Below are 17213 nucleotides of genomic sequence, written 5' to 3'. Positions count from 1 at the left end.
AATGCTAATATTCTTTTGTTTTTAAGTTGAATCCAATCTCTTAACCATGTCAGCACTGCTGCCTGGTAGTAGAACTTCCAGTCTGGGAGACCGAAACCCCCATGATTCCTGCTATCCTGTAACATCTTAAATTTAATGCGAGTTTTTTTTACCTGCCCATATAAATTTAGATATTATTTTGTTTATATGTTCAAAAAAATTCTTTTCTAATCTTACCGGTATCGTTTGAAAAAGGTATAGCAATTTGGGTAATATGTTCATTTTAATTGTTGAAATTCTGCCAGTTAGTGATATCTGTAATTTGTTCCAATTTTCCAAATCTTTTTGTATTTGTTTTATCAGTGTATTATAATTATCCTCTTTTATCGTACTACATTTTGCTGACAGCCATATTCCCAGGTATTTAATTTTTTTTTTGCTCTTAAAATTCCCATTTTCTCCTCTAGTTCTTCATCTTGTTTTTTGGTTAAATTTTTGGTTATTATTTTAGTTTTCTCTTTATTTATTTTGAGCCCTGCCACTTTGCCAAATTGGTTTATATCCTGTAATAGTATTAATCCAGTCTCTAAGGGTTCTTCTATAATAAATGCCAAGTCGTCAGTGAAGGCTTGTACTTTATATTCTTTTCCTCTAATTTTTAATCCTTTGATTTCCTGATTCTGTCTAATTTGTTGCAACAGTGTTTCTATTGAAAAAATAAATAACAGAGGAGATAGGGGGCATCCCTGTCTAATTCCTTTTGTTATACTGAAGCCTTCTGTTATTTCTCCATTTTCCTCCTCGCTGCTCAGACACTCCTCAACAGAACATGGGTACTGCTCACTCCTATTTGCATGGCTGGGTATCAATCATATCCCTCTGGAGCTGGATACGCCCTCCTTCCTGCTCCTTCCCCAGTCTTTTCACTCAGCCATTTGCAAAGAGCATTTGGGTGTCTGTTCTCTGTAATTCATTTGATTATTAACATTTATAAAAATTACTTTTTATTTGTGTCTGGGAGTGCTGCGCTTTGCCTGCCTTCACTTTGGTGAGGCTTGCAGGCTCGTAACGGCGGTTCGGGGCTCCGGCCGCCGTTAGCGGCTTGACTTTACTGGCGGTTTATTCGATTCTTGTTTTCCCGCCATTTGCCGCTATTTAGATTGCCGAGGGACTGCGGAGCTTTACATCGATCGCAGATCCTCTCGACTTCAGTCCCTGCCGGCTGGCAAACTCTTTGGCTGAATTACATTTGTTTTTGACTGATTTGATTGCAGCTTCAGTCCAGCCGTAGGCGCTTTGTTTCGCCTGGCTTGAGACTCATTTGTGGATTCCCTCACGGGCCGCCATTTTGTGACTGACGGCCGCCCGCTGATTTTAGCTGCTCTGTTGTCACCGCGACCTGGGCTTTGGTTTCCAGGGTCGTTGGCTTGTTGGCAGGTGTGGACGCTGTCCAGACTCTACCTGCATTTACCACCCGTCTGGAGAGAGGTGCCTGACGTCGTTCAGGGAAGTACTTACCTTTTATTTATATTTTTTTAAAAAAAACCCAAATAATTACTGTTGACTAATTACACCTTGAAGGAAATTTTATCCCTGTATATATTTTTGTGGGAATTTCTTTTTAAAAAAAAAAAGAAAGAAAAAAATTATTAATTTTAATTTCATTGATATTTGATTCTTAATACTTATTTGGATTTGTTGATGGGTTGGTCTTATGGATGATATGGAGGCAGTTGCCCTTTCCTCAGACCTTGACAGGAGTCCTTCTCCTTCTCCAGTACCTTCCCCTAAACAGGTCAAGGGGAAGAAGTCTAAAACTTCCAAACCTGCAAAATCCTGCAGGTCTTCCAAGTCAGATAAGGATGCCCAACACCCTAGAAAAACAATTTGCTAAGGCAAAACAACAGGCTCACTTGCTTACTTGTCATGAGCCAGTGGATGAGGTTGTAGGCCATGAGGAGTCTTGTGACCCAAGGGTCTCCCATAATGTGGGTATCATCTCTAGTGACTTGTGCAAGGATTGCCCATCCACTTCCCAGGGGTTACCATCGGTTCAGACTAACCAGACCGGTGTTAGAGCTAGGTCAAGGTCGTCTAGTGCTGCTAGCCACTTGTCTCAGGCTTCTAGGTCTGCCCCTGAAGCTACCTTCACTCCCACTGCAGCCGGCCTCCGCCCTGAAGCGGGTCCTGCCTTTGTTCAGCCTGTGGATTTTCAATCACTATTTACTCAGGCTATGTCTCATATTTTTCAAGTGGGGTTACAGCAGACCACTGGTGTTTTTCCGATTCCAGTTTGTGTTCCTGCTACTTCATGTCATATGCAGCCTCCTTGTGGACAACAACATTCTGCTTCTTATGGTCATGTGGCTGAACCTGCCCGGGAGGATGATTTCCTCCTGGACGAGGAGGAGGTTCAGGACAAGCCAGCCTTCCCAGGGTTGTTTAAGCCTTCCTTGTTTCGTTCTCTTCTACGCAAAGCGAAAGCTGCCACTAATATGGATACTGACAAAAATCAGGGTGCTGCCTCTGTTCCACCTGGTCCTAGCAGTGATTTGTTTAATCTGCCTCAACCTGACTATGACTTTGTTCCGTGTCCTGACCTTTTCTGCCAGGTCATTCAGAAGCCATGGGACCACCCCGCCTCGCTTTCTGGCCCAAATTCATTTGATCGGAAACTTTAGGCTTCGGCTCCTGTGCTGGATGCCCTTCTGCAGTTGCCTACGATTGATGATCCGGTGGCTAGTCTTACGTCCTCCTCCATTCTGGTAGGTGAAGCAGGGGATGGCCTCAAGTTTGAGGATAAACGGGCCGAAATGGCCTTTCGTAAGACGCACCAGGCAGCGGCATGGGCCATCCGTGCCGCTACTTCTTCATCATTTTTCAACCGGGCATCGCTGGTGTGGTTGCATCAATTGAGGGACAGGCTTCCACCTGAAGACGCGTGTTTGCAGCAAGACCTGGCTAAACTGATCGCAGCGGCTGAATATTCGGCTGACGCGTCCTTGGACCCTGCTAAATTTGCATCTCGTGCCTTGGCTTCAACAGTTTCTTCAAGACGTCTGTTGTGGCTCCGTAACTGGAGAGCTGATGCTAAGTCCAAGTGGCGTCTAACTGCGGCTCCTTACAAAGGGCCTGCCTTGTTTGGCCCGTCCCTGGATTCCGTACTGGTTGAGAACCGGGATAAGAAGAAGGTGCTGCCCACATCATTCCGACGCCAGGATAGGCGTTACGTGCCTTATAACCGGCAGCCTTTTCGTCAGGAGCAAGGCGCTGGCAGCGCCTCTTATCACAGATCATCTCAGTTCCAGTACCAGCCAGCTTCAGATCGGGCGTCCTTTCGTGACCGCGGTCGCCGACAAGCCAACTTCAGACGCCCTTTCAGATCTTCTTCTGCCCACTACGCCAGGTGCGGTAAGTGACTCACCGTGCCTGGTGCCGATCGGTGGGAAACTCCAGGCCTTTTCCCACCTGTGGCCGCTTACCACCTCGGATGCCTGGATTGTCCAAACTGTCACCAACGGTCTATGTTTGGAATTCACTACCATACCACAGGACTTTTACGTTCATTGCCCTTGGCCGGCCCAACCGGACAAGCAACTTCTACTATCTCTCGAGATTCAACATCTGTTGCAGATACAAGCCATAGAACATGTTCCATCGAACCAGCTCCGAACCGGCTTTTATTCAATGCTATTCCTGGTACTGAAGAGCTCGGGAGATTGGAGAGGCATTTTGAATCTACGACGTCTCAATCAACACATATTATACCGTCGGTTCAAAATGCATTCTCTCAAATCATTGCTCGGCTGCATCTGGCGGGGAGATCTAATGCAATCTGTGGATCTCAAGGAAGCGTACCTGCACGTTCCCATTCACCAGTTGCACAGAAAGTACCTCAGGTTTGCGTTTGGAGACCACCATTTTCAGTATCGGGCTATGCCATTCGGCCTTTCGTCCGCCCCGAGGACTTTTACAAAGTTGCTGGCAGCGGTGGCGTCATCGCTCAGAGAGGTTCCTGTCCGTCTGGCATGCTACCTCGACGACATTTTGATCCTGTCATCTTCAATCGAACTGGCAATTCGAGACCGGGAGTTGGTAGTTCAGACTCTTCAGGACCACGGGTTCACTTTGAATCTCACCAAAAGTCATCTCTCCCCCACGACTCGTATTCTGCACCTCGGAGCAACGATAGATTCGAGTCAGTGTGTGGTCCTCCTGTCCCCCGACAGACGAGCCAGCATTCAGCAACTTGTGTCTCACATCCTGCTAAACTGGACTGTCCCATTACTGATGCTTTCCCAGCTCCTGGGAAAACTAATATCATGCATAGACATTCTCCCTTGGGCACGTTTCCATCTTCGTCGCCTACAATGGTTCCTGCTTCCTTTCCAGAAGCAAGGTCGAGCGGAATCTCTCTTCAAAGTGACAGTACCGGCTCCAGTTCGGCTTTCCCTGCGGTGGTAGCTGTCTCCGGCTCTCAGCAGGGGCTCTCCCTTTCTGGAACCGAATCGGATAGTTTTAACCACGGACGCGAGTCTGCGGGGCTGGGGGGCCCACCTCAACTCCCAGTTAGCCCAGGGTGTCTGGTCGTCAACAGAAAAACTGCACAATATAAATTGGCTAGAGCTCAGAGCGGTCAGGTTCGATATCTTGTGTATCGCCAAGACCTTTTGATCCTAACGGACAATGTGGCCACCAAGGCCCATATCAACAAGCAGGGGGGGACCCGCTCTTGGACTCTAATGCAGGAGGCGGAGAGGCTTCTGTTGTGGGCGGAGCTCCATCTCTTATTGATAAGAGCCGAACACATTTCTGGGACTGTGAATCAGGAAGCAGATTGGCTCAGCAGAGACCAGATAGATCACGCCGAGTGGCGGTTGGACCCCGGCTTGTTCCAGGACCTGTCGAGGAGGTTCGGCCTGCCGGTAGTGGACATGTTTGAGACAGCCCTCAACACTCAATTACCAAGATTCTATTCCCGTTACCCGTCGCCAGCGGCGGAGGGCCTATCATTTCCAAAGTGATTCGGAAGGTAATTCAAGAGCGGGCGAATCTACTGCTGGTGGCGCCATATTGGCCTCGTCGAGAGTGGTTCGCAGACCTCAAGAACCTGTCTGTCGAACCACCGTGGAGGCTTCCACCTGACAAGGTCGTCTTGACTCAAGGTGCTATACGCCATCCGGAGCCAAAATGGCTCCGATTAGCCGTGTGGCATTTGAGCGCATAAAGCTGTTCAAGGACCATTTATCGGAAGATGTCATTTCTATCATTCAGGCCACCAGGCGACCATCGACAGTTCGCATTTATGACGCTTCATGGACTGCCTTTGCGAGATGGTGCAGTGCTCATCACGTTGACCCCACGACTGCGGCTGTTCCGGACATTCTGCGATTCCTGCATGCGGGGTTTTCTAAAGGACTAGCTCCGGCGACCCTTTGCCGTCAGGTGGCGGCTCTGGCCACTGTCTTGTCTGGAGATAGTCAAGTTCCCTTGTCTCAGGATCCCAGAATCCGTTCCTTTCTCCAAGGGGTCACCAACCTGCGGCCCCCGCCGATTCATCGCTACCCTACATGGGACCTTACATTAGTATTGCAGGTCTTGACTGCACCACCGTTCGAACCTCTAGCTTCGATCAGCCTTCACTATTTGTCCTTGAAGATGGCATTTTTGTTGGCAATTACTTCGGCTCGCAGAGTGTCCGAGATTGCGGCCTTGTCTATGAGAAGTGATCTCTGTATCTTCTATCCCGACTGGGTGGTTTTGCGACTTGACCCGGCATTTATCCCAAAAGTGAAAACACGCTTTCAGCGGGCCCAAGAAATCGTCTTGCCAAATTTCTGCCTGGACCCTCGCCATCCTTCTGAGAGACGCTGGCATACCTTGGATGTGCGAAGGGCATTGAGACGATATCTTAAGAGGACTGCCTCTTTCCGCAGGACTGAGGCGTTGTTGGTGTCATTTCTCCCCTCTTCCTTGGGTCAGAAGGTATCTTCAGCAACAGTAGGCAGGTGGCTCAAAGCCTGTATCTCTAAGGCATATGAGTTGCGGGGGGTTCCTGTCCCGGGAGGTATCCTGCCCCATTCTACCCGTAGTGCCGCAACATCGGCGGTTTGGGTGACCCAGGCATCTGTAGATGATATTTGCCGGGCGGCAACCTGGTCCTCTCTTTCTTCTTTTGTAAGTCACTATCGTTTAGATAGGTTTGCCTCTGCAGATGCTGCCTTTGGCAGAAGGGTTTTACAGTCTGTAATCTCTCCCCAAGGCCAGGTTTCGGCTTAGTTCCCTCCCTCTTTCTTGAACTTGGGTATGTCCCATGTTGAGGAGTGTCTGAGCAGCGAGGAGGAAAATGGACGTTGCTTACCTGAACGTCCCTTTTGTCCTCGCTGCGAAGACACTCCGTCCCTCCCTTATCTTCGCTGGGTCTGGCCTTGGAGGGGGTCTTTTTTCTTATTTCCCTCTGTAGCTGTTCTGTTCCTGTCCTGCAATCTGGTGATTTTCCTTCGTATCCGTCCTGATGCCCTTGGGCCAAGATGTCTTCGTGAAAAGACTGGGGAAGGAGCAGGAAGGAGGGCGTATCCAGCTCCAGAGGGATATGATTGACCCCCAGCCATGCAAATAGGAGTGAGCAGTACCCATGTTCTGTTGAGGAGTGTCTTCGCAGCGAGGACAAAAGGGACGTTCAGGTAAGCAACGTCCATTTAATAGTATTTTTGCTTTCTGGTTTGAGTATATTGCTTTAATTGTTCTAATAAATTTCTCACCAAAATTAATTACTCCTAGTTGGTTAATTAAAAAATCCCAATTTAAATTGTCAAATATTTTTTGTGCGTCGAGGAATATCAGAGCTGCCTGTTTCTCTGGATGTATTTCGTAATATTCTAGTGTATTCATTATCGTTCTTATATTATTCTTTATGTATCTGGTGGGTAGGAATCCATTCTGGTCTGGTTGTATGATTTCGTTTACTATATGTTTCATCCTTTCTGCCATTATTGTCATGAATATCTTATAATCAGCATTCAGCAGCAAGATTGCCCTATAATTTGGGATTTTTTTCTTTTCCACATTGTCTTTGGAAATTAAGGTTATCAGTGCCTCCATCCAAGATTTTGGTATCATTGCTCGCTCTAGTACTTCGTTATATGTTTGTAATATTAAATTCTCCAGTGGTCTTTGTAATTCTTTGTAAAATTCCGCTGGGATTCCATCTGGGCCTGGTGTTTTATTGCTTTTTTTGTTTTTGGATTGCCGTTTTTAGTTCTAACATCATTATTTTTCTGTCTAATGTAAAAGATATTTACAGCAGAGAAACCTCCCAACACTACCAGAAAACAAATCCTTTCTTTCATCCAGAGGCTTCTGGCGGAATCCTCTGCACCTATTCAGAGTGTGTGAGGTCTTGTGGAGTGGACATAATAGATTTCCATTTGTTGTCAGAGGTTTATGTTGAACTCTCTTCAAAGGTTCCTCATCTGAGTTCCTTGTGGGCAAGGTGCCGACCTGCGTTTTACGCACAGGCACAGAGGTTTTCCCTTTTGCAATATGCTCTGGGCTCTTGGTCGGATGGGAGTTATGGCTGGTTCTTTTGGTAGCTCGGAACCATTTCTCTCTAATGCCAAAGCTTTCAGGGTCAGTGTATAACTCTGTTTGGTAGTCAACAAATTCTTCAAGAAGAGCAAAAAGTGGGGTGGAGGTTTCCAGAGTTCATTGCCCTATAAGCAGCAGCTAGTTGGACCCATTCTACACATAGCTCCCGTGGCAGTTTTTGGATGATAGGCTTTTGCATCATGTACTCGTCTAGGCAGGTAAGTCCTGGCAATTTGGGGACCTCTTGTGTTGTCCTCGATTGTGAGAGGAGAACAGAGAATTTCCACAGCCTGTGGGGATCTCTGCTGCTGATGTCCGGGAAGTTGTTGACGCGAGCCAAGAGCGAGGACTCCGTTAATGTAGATACGCCATACTGTCAGTCGAGCATTCTCCAAGCTCGCTTAAGGGCAGTGACCGGGCTCTCTAGATGGGCTGTGTAGACATCACTTACTGTTTCTGCAGAGTCTGGTCCCAGCCATGCCAACATATGCTTGAGCTCTTCAGCCGGCCGCAACCCTTCATCGTGAATGGTACTTGTGAAAATGAGCTTCCATAGCAAGTAGTCTTTTCCTGGATTGTCTGAGAATTTCTGCACACCACTAGCTGCCAAATCCAACTTTCCCCATCAGGGTGACCGAACTACGTTTCTTCTCGTAGAGTCTCTCCAGGCTTCAGAATCATTGTATGACCTACGCCCCAAGAAGGTGATAGGGGCATGTGCCAAAGACGCATGGTGTTTTCCTGTAGAGTACTTCATAAGGAAGTTATCTTTCCATGCTACAGAAAGGGTCGTATATCATGCTGACAGGCAGGCTGACCGTGCTCATTGGACCGTGCTACCTCATTCGAGAGGCCTTGAAGGTCTGGCAGGAACTCCTTAGCCTCAGCATTGAGGTTGTGTATCGCGGCTGCTTGAGTACCTGCCTGCTGAGGAGCCTTCACTGCTACTGATGGAGTACTCTGGTGTCTTGGTTAATTGGGGTAGGTTGTCCACTTCCTAGGGAGGAGTCTCGTGGTTCGAGTCATACGATATCAGCTGTATGGGTAGTTTGTAGACCCGGTGGTTGAAGTTCTCCTCCTTGTCCCTGTTGTATGGAGTTCTGGCCATCCACATAAGCCCTGACACGCTCATATGAGTTCTCCTTCTCCATCAGTCCAGTATTGAAATTGAGTGAAGCGTGGTTAGCTTCCGCCTGTAAAGCTTCAGCCCATGCTACCTTTCTCTTTGTCTCCCATTCGTACTTCAAATAGTCAAGTCTGGCCTGAACTTTGGCCATTTCCTCCCTTTGTCTGGCCTGAACTCTGGCCGTTTCTTCTTTCTGCAATTGCTCTTCCTTTGCCATGCTCAAGGCATTGGCTGCCACAGCTTCGACTCGTGCCTTTGCAGCTTCGGTGGCTAGACTTCCTGCCATCAAGGTCCGAGACCTCTGGCTACAACGAGAAGATGCTTTTGAAGAATGGTAGGAATCTGGGTGGAAGCTTGCTGTGAGACGCTGCTATCCGTCTGAGAACGGGATGACTTGTAAAGGGGGGCCATGTGTGAATGATGGGATAGCATATGTGAACGATGGGTTGCTATGGACTTGGCCTTCTTGTTTGTCATGTTTTTGGAAGAATGAGCGGCAGATGTGTGTGAGCATTGGGGTGAGGAGGCTTTCTCAGAAGAGTGAGCGGCGGTCTCATGTGGCCTCTGGAGTGGTGCATGAGAATGATGGGATACCTTGCATTTGGCCTTCTCACTCATTTCCACCTGAAGATCAGCATGAGGCTGAAGATCGGCATGGAGGAAGTCTTTCCTGTTTGAAAGGAAGTTCTTGTGCTGTTTCTTTAACTTTTGGATGTGTTGTATGTCCTTTTTGCGCTCTGGATCTTCTAACTTCGATTGGATGTGGATGAGTTGGCATTCACAATCTTTCCATTGTTGGTACAGCAAATCCATATTATTATCCATAGAGTGGATGCACCTGGGGAAGAGCCCTTCTCTGGGTGTATCATGTAGAAGTATCAATTTCTCCCAGGATTTGGTATGGTTTCAATATTTCTTATCCCATTCATCCTCCAGATTCGCTCACATGGCATCGATGAGCTTTCTATGCTGCCTCAGATCACAGGTTTTCTGAGGTGCTGCTGCCTCCTTTGAAATGTGGACATCAAAATTGGGGTTTGTATCGAGGTTAGGTGGGGGGAGGATCGGCATTCCTGGTGAATCAGATGTTTCCGCCATGATTGGACAAGACTCCATGACATCAGATTCTTCATTCATGTCAAGATTAGGTGGGAGGAACAGTTCTGCTGACACATTGGAGGCCTCAGCCATGACTGAGAAGACTCAGGGGGTTTTCTGGATACTTTAGGACCACTAGAGTGTGTTGCAAATTTTAAGTGATGTTGTTGTAGTTTGCTTTTTGACTACTAGGATACATTGCAAACTTTCGGAGACGTCATTGCAGCTTGTGTTTTGACCACTGTGGTACATTGCAAACTTTTGGAGACGTCATTGTAGTTCGCTTTTGACCACTGGGGTGCCTTGCAAACTTTAGGACACATCGTTGCAATTCGCTTTTTGACCACTGGGGTGCATTGCAAACTTTCATTGCAGTTCGCTTTTTGACCACTGGGGTGCCTTGCAAACTTTAGGAGACAGCGTTGCAGTTCGCTTTTTGACCACTGGGGTGCCTTGCAAACTTTAGGAAACAGCGTTGCAGTTCGCTTTTTGACCACTGGGGTGCGTTGCAAACTTTTGGAGACATAGTTGTAGTTCGCTTTTTGACACTGGGGTGCAGTGCAAACTTTCATTGCAGTTTGCTTTTTGACCACTAGGTTGTATTGCTTGCGTGCAGTGTGGTTGATGCAGTACACCTTTTGGCCACTAGGGTGTGTTGCTTGCGTGCTTTAACTCTGGTTTGTAGTTTGCAGATGAGCCACCAGAGAGCAAGCCAACTAATGCTTGGACTAAACAGGTTGTTAGCTTCCCCTTTTCTAGGATTTTGTCACGTGTTTGCGTCTGTTTCTGATTCCTAAGGAAATTCCCGAGATTGGAATACAGTTTGGACTATGAATACTATGCAAAAACTCTGTAGGGGAGTGCTTTTTCAATTATTTTTTCAAACAAGAGTTAAAAGCAGCTTTCTTGACTTTCATTAGCTAGCTTTCTACTTGAGCTCTCTGTTACAAAACACACGCCTTTGCAACTTACTTTTCAAATGCCGATTGAGCTGGCTAGGCTGGAAGAGCAGCTTGTATCATGCAAATTCTATCTCCATGGAAACCACTCGTAGCCATGAGTCGACTTGCTTTGTGCAAAAAATAAGGCTTTTTTAACTGCCTAGGTAAGTTTCTCAGAAAACATACACACAAAATCTTTGCAAAGGAGATTCAAACATGCAGTTCCTGGGGTCCCTTTTTAGCACGGCAATCTTCTTTGATTTTAATTTTTTAAGTGTTCAGAATCTTCAAATCATTTCAAAGTCAAGAGCATCTTTCCATCTTTTTAGTAAAGTGCATGTCAGACATGCCTCCTTCAAAACCCAAGAAAGAAAACCCCTAACTCCATATTTGTAGAGAAGAGGTACTTTTATTGAGATTGAAATGATAGCAATGAAAGAAAAGCAAGATCTGAAGCAAAAGGCAGGAAAGTTACATATTGAAAGTATCCCCAAATCCCTCCCCCAAGGATCCAGGGTAAATGTCAAATTCCCAAACCAATTGGTATAATGTGGGCCGCATCTTCAGATGTTTTCACCCATCTGGTATTCCAGGACGGTTGACCTGGAAAAATAAAAAGTCCATACACTTGCGCAGTAGCTCATGGGAGCAATCCTCCCTTTTTGTTCACACAGGACATCTCTCTCCAGCTCACATTCCCCCACCCAAATACCAGTCTTCCCCCCCGCCCCGTTACTATGGCAGCCGATAGCAAGCAAGCAACATAGAGGCTGACTGTGCAATTCTGTCTACATTTATGATGGTAAGAATTATACATAGCATATCATTTATGTAATCAAGTAACATACATATTTCTATATCAAATTTTGTAAAGAATTATGTAAAATCAATCTCATATGACCAGTAACTGAGAGTTTGTCATAGTTAAAGTATCAGGCTAGAAACCAGGAGACCATGAATTGTAGTCCTGCTTTTGGCACAAAGCCTGCTGGGTGATTGTGAGCCACTCTCTCTCTCTCTCTCTCTCTCTCTCTCTCAGCCCTAGGAAGTAGGCAATGGCAAACCATTTCTGAAAAATCTTGCCAAGAAAATTGCAGGGTCTTGTCCAGGCATTATTCAAGAATCAGATAAGATTGAATGAAAGGAAAAGAAATAGTAAATAAAAAGTAATTCAGGTGTCATTCTTAGACAACCGAAGGGACTTCAGTACTAATTTCCACTTACGGTCTTCTTAGTAGAGTATTTAGATTATTGTTCAATTTCATCTTTGTGTCAGGTTTCCGATAGATACCCTAATTAATTCATGAGACTCGAGCCAAGTTTCAAAAGACATCCAGTTATTTATTATGAGTAACACTTCGGCAAATACCCAAGTGGAGTCAGCTCTGCCCCATGTAATTTATGTCCCAACTATGACCCTGTTTCCCCCCTCCTCCCAGGATGTGTCATAAATCACATTCTCCAACGGAGCACTTTCACAGGCTGTAGAGAACATGCCTCTCTGGCTGGGTCTGGTAACCTAGGCTGCAGCCTTGAGAAAGGTATGCGTGGAATGTGCTTCTGTTTGCTGCCATGTTGCTCCGTCAGTTTTCTCCCCTCCTGCCTATGCAACTCAAGAGCAGGCCAGGAATGCTTTACGAGTTGACACTTTGACAGTTTTTTATTTCCTGAAACAACATTCCAATCATAAACTTGGCATCAAACATATATATCAATGCATATTTTTTTTCTATTTAGAGAAATAATTTAGTCCAACTCGGTTCTGCTATAAAATAATTTAAAGAGATAAAATTATGCTCACAATATCTAGAATATATATGCAAATTTTCTGTCATTTTTTGAGGGTCTGCCTCTGCAATAATTAGACACTGAATTTATGATATTAACATTTCTTATTTTATGGCCCATTGTAGTTCCATCAATATGGTGTCCCTAAACACCAGAGTCAAAGTTAGGTAAGACATGCAGATTTCTTGCAATCATATTAGGTATTAATTTATTCTTCCCAGAATCATTGGCCTCTTGACCAAATACTTTTTCTTAGAGAGTATCCATATTTCATTAACTAATTCTGTCCCCCAAATTAAATTATGCAAGAATTCCTTTCTCTGTCAAAAATCACTTCCCTGAAATTATTTTGAAAATTTAGTGAAATAAATTTTTTGAAATAAGTTATGAAAATAAATTGCATAATAAGTCAATTATGAGAGAGCCACCAATAGCCTCTCACCGCCCAGTACGCTCCCATAGAGAGGGGCTTCTCAGGGTGCCGTCAGCCAAACAGTGTTGACTGGCGGCCCCCAGGGGGAGAGCCTTTTCTGTGAGGGCACCCACCATCTGGAACGAGCTCCCCCCAGAGATACAGAAGATTCCGGATCTGCGCACTTTCCGCCGTGCCCTCAAAACATTCCTGTTTCAGCAGGCCGGCCTGGCCTAACTTTCCCTTTATATTGCTTTTTTGATTTTATTTTAAACTGGGATGTCTTGAATTATCTAGGACCAGAGTGTTTAGTATATTTTAATTGGTTTTTTATTAACGTTTGTATTACATGTATTTTTATCGTTCGCTGTTCACCGCCCTGAGTCCCTTAGGAATAGGACGGTATATAAATAATATAATAAATAAATAAATAAATAAATAAATAAATAAATAAATAAATAAATAAATAAATAAATTACTGATAAGCATTTGTCATTATAGTTGATTATTCTGAACTATGAAGTAAATTCTCCAGAGTCACTGTTATCAAACAATAAATTATTGGTTTATTATTACTTTACAGAGCTTCTAGGATGGTTCAGTCAGAATCAATTCTGAGCCAGGTACAATTCCCACTACTATAATTCAGATTAAGAAGGATAAAAAAAAATATGTAACTCCATAAAATCACAAGTATGGACAATCAACTAATCTAAACACTATCCCTTTGAAATGGGATCAATCATACCACTTCAGCCTCAGGCCCTTTCAGTATAGACTTTCTAAATGCCAAAAGTGAAGTTAAATGCTCTTCAAGGATAGTCCGATGTAAAGTGTTTTTCACTAACCCAAATGAGAGGAGACAAAGCATCAAGCACTTTCAAATAATTAATCATATGAAAGCTGAAGATTTTATCATAGTTCTTTTTCTCCTTTCAAAAGGTATGTTTGTACCAACTCAGAGAACTGAAGGCATCTCAACTTCAGATATTATCACTAGAATTGTACGTGATTATGATGTCTATGCCCGTCGCAACTTACAAAGAGGATATACTGCTAAAGAGCTGAATGTCAGCTTTATAAATGTAAGTGCATTAATCATTCCAGTTACACTGTACTTGAAAAAATGTGGAATTGATTATGCAATGATTGTGGCATGGCTAGGAAGACAGTGAAGTTTGTTTTGCTGCATTTCTCTAAGCATATTTTAAAACTTAAATTAACATTTAACATTAAATTTACCATAATTAATTAAATTTGAGATATTAAATTTTTAAAAAATTCTTTAATACTCAAAGATGTTTATGTAAATATTTAATATAATGTTACTCATATGAACTTCAGTATATAGTGACCAAATTTCTTCATCTCTCATGTTACCTTAATTTTTTTATTAGGAGAAGAAATATCGATTTCAAAATCAAGTAGACAAGATGAAAGAAAAAGTGAAGAATGTGGAAGAAAGATCTAAAGAATTTGTGAATAGAGTTGAAGAAAAAAGCCATGATCTCATTCAGAAATGGGAAGAAAAGTCTAGGGAGTTTATTGGCAACTTCTTAGAACTATTTGGACCAGATGGAGCTTGGGTATTTATTAATTTTTTTCCACACATACATATAGTTTATACGTTATTGATGACGTATACACCCCCAAATATCTTGAAGAAATCAAGTATGCTTTATCTACTCAAAGCAATATAACAAAAATACAACAACATTCAACATTCAAAATCAGGTTGAACAAACTCTCTTAAACTGTCAGGGATTAAATCTCAGGCCATTCTCATGCAAGATATATTAAGTAGTAATGTAAGATTTCTTACCTCAGTTTGTAATGAAAAGCATGATACATGCTATAAAAAAGCACTCTATTATATACAGTAGTAATCAGTAATATTGATTTTAATGGATATATATGCATATAATGGATTTGATTTCATAATAACTGTATTGGTAAACCATCTTCAGTGAAAAAATCTTTTGGTCTTTTTCTACAATTCAGCATGGCAGTACCTACTGAAGTTAATATTTGCATGAAAGCCTTTGTAGTTAGAGGCCACATAAAATAATCAGCTTAAGGGTACAACTTGAGATAGCATTGTTCTAGAAAAATAAATGATATTGCTGTGGGGCAAATTAAGTCTATCAATATTGTTAATTTTTCTTTTCAAACATTGCTTTCAGTGCTGACATTAAATATAGAAGATTAATTCATGTCTCGATTCATACATGTGCATGTATTAATATGCTATTATAACTAGAAAAAATAATATATTTGAACTCTTATTCACTTTCAAGCAGATAGAAATAGGAATATATAACATATTAAAAATGGAGAAATCAATCCATTACAGTTTAATCTTATTTGTTTTCTTAAGGAGTAGGAAGTTCAATTGCTCTGCACAACAGTAATTGGTATTGGCGTGAAAAGGTTTATAAAATATGTTTCTTGTGTATAAAATAGGCAATGCTCTATGTTGCATTATTTTGGTTGGGTTTATACTTTTTAATTTCTTTTTAAAAAGTGTGTGAACTTGCATAGGATGGATGTTGTGCTTATTCACAATTCTGGTTCATAAGTGTTTGATTAGTTTTTTACCTTTTTCATTATTTTTTATTTTAAAAAAACCACTGTTTTCCTACCTAAAAATCCTCGTTTCCCCAAGAATTTAGTAGCATCTAGAAATAATATAAGGCTAACCCCTGTTAAGCCTCATCACATTGTGATGAAGGAAATTTTTTGCTTGATGTTTTATTTTTCCTCTTCTCAGAAACACAGTAAGGCATTCAAATAATGTAGGAACAGTGCTCCAAGCTCACTTGTGACCCTTTCCTTCTCTCTGCCACTTCATTGCCAATTGAAATCCCTCCTACCTTGCTACATCATTTGGCGACATCAATTTTTTGGGGAAAGACATCTCACTCAGCCATAAAGACAGACATAAAGATAAAAAGATTATTGGGCAAAAACAGAATTAAGAGAGTGAGCTGAGGATATATCTATTACTGTATCCATACATGTCCACATTTCTTTGTTTCCAGAAGCAGATGTTTCAAGAGAGGAGTGGGCGCATGCTTCAAGCCTTATCTCCAAGGCAAAGTCCCACAAGCAGTCCAACACGGGGACGTTCCCCATCACGTTCCCCATCTCCTCCTTCCCCTTGGCTCTTCAGAAAGGCTTCACCACCTTCCTTCCCAAAGGTTGCCTCAGCATCCATTAGCAGCATGAGTGAAGGTGATGAGGATGAGAAGTAAAAAAGGGAAAATTTGTAGTAAAAGAAAGAAGAAATATGCCAATGGCTCACCATACAGTTCAAACTAGAAGAAAGAAAATGATGCATGAGATGTTTCTGAAAAAGAAAGTTATTGATATTATTGGAACACTGAAGATCTCAACTATAAAGTAGTACTTGCCAAAGGACAGCCTGTCAAAAAAGTCACATATGATGACAGAATATGTAACAACTTGCCATTATTTCCCAACAGTTATGAATACTTTTTATGCTATTGCAGCTTTTGCTGCTTTAAGCTATTGCACTGTTGTGAGGATTGTTTGTTGAAAGGTTAATTTGGCAAATGATGTTAAGAAAGATTCTTTTTGGTTAGAGAAGGCACATTTAAATTTGAATAACTCTGCACTCTACTAAAAAGTTGGATCTCACAAGAATAAAATGAAGTACTGCCTAGAAACAGCAGAAGCTCCTACAGTGCCAGGAAACACTAAGATAAAATCATGCCATTAGAATTAATCTCTGTCTTTCACAGTGGACACAATATAGTTCTACTGAATTTAATTAATATTGCTTATTGAGCAGGCTTTTGTACACACCAGAGAAAGTTATTTAATGGGAAAAATTGGTGGGTTCAGTTTTATTACTATCTGTCCTCCAAAGCTATTTTTTTTCTTTTGCAATTATTATTCAGCATGATTTTATATCTGGTGAATTTGATAAATTAACTCACAGAGCATGGTTCAATTTATTCATTAATGTTTATTTCACACACTATATATCATTTAAAACAATTTTTCCATATAACATATTATTACAGGGGAAGAACCCAAGTGGATAATGCATACCATTTATTATTTCAGATAATAAACCTGGAAGAAATCAAGGGTGGCATGAGTGTTGTCCCATTTTGGTAAAATGTTTGGTAATGTGTATGTAATTCCATTGAGAATCCATATGTAATTTTTCTATAGAAGCAAAGCAATATATAACAACTGACTTTTTATTGTCAAAATGTCATATTAGATTTTAGTAGTCAACTTTTTAGCAATT

General features: G+C 42.6%; 1 protein-coding gene across 1 annotated transcript in view; it reads left to right on the top strand.

Annotated features, from left to right (window-relative positions):
• The window catches only part of PCYT1B (phosphate cytidylyltransferase 1B, choline), a 115587-nt gene extending 99357 nt beyond the window's left edge, over window positions 1-16230 (top strand). The window contains exons 6-8 of the mRNA XM_070943324.1: window positions 13874-14016; window positions 14329-14517; window positions 15973-16230. Coding sequence (XP_070799425.1) covers window positions 13874-14016; window positions 14329-14517; window positions 15973-16185 — 545 coding nt within the window. The 3' untranslated portion in view covers window positions 16186-16230. The remainder of the gene's footprint in view (window positions 1-13873; window positions 14017-14328; window positions 14518-15972) is intronic.
• The last annotated feature ends 983 nt before the right edge of the window (window positions 16231-17213 follow it).

The sequence above is a fragment of the Pituophis catenifer genome, unplaced genomic scaffold, assembly GCF_029215685.1.
Source record: "Pituophis catenifer annectens isolate HBS135680 unplaced genomic scaffold, rPitCat1.0.hap2 SCAF_4, whole genome shotgun sequence".
NCBI classification, from domain to species: domain Eukaryota; kingdom Metazoa; phylum Chordata; class Lepidosauria; order Squamata; family Colubridae; genus Pituophis; species Pituophis catenifer.
The sequence above is the reverse complement of the archived record's forward strand: the minus strand, read 5'-3'. Positions and strand labels throughout refer to the sequence as shown.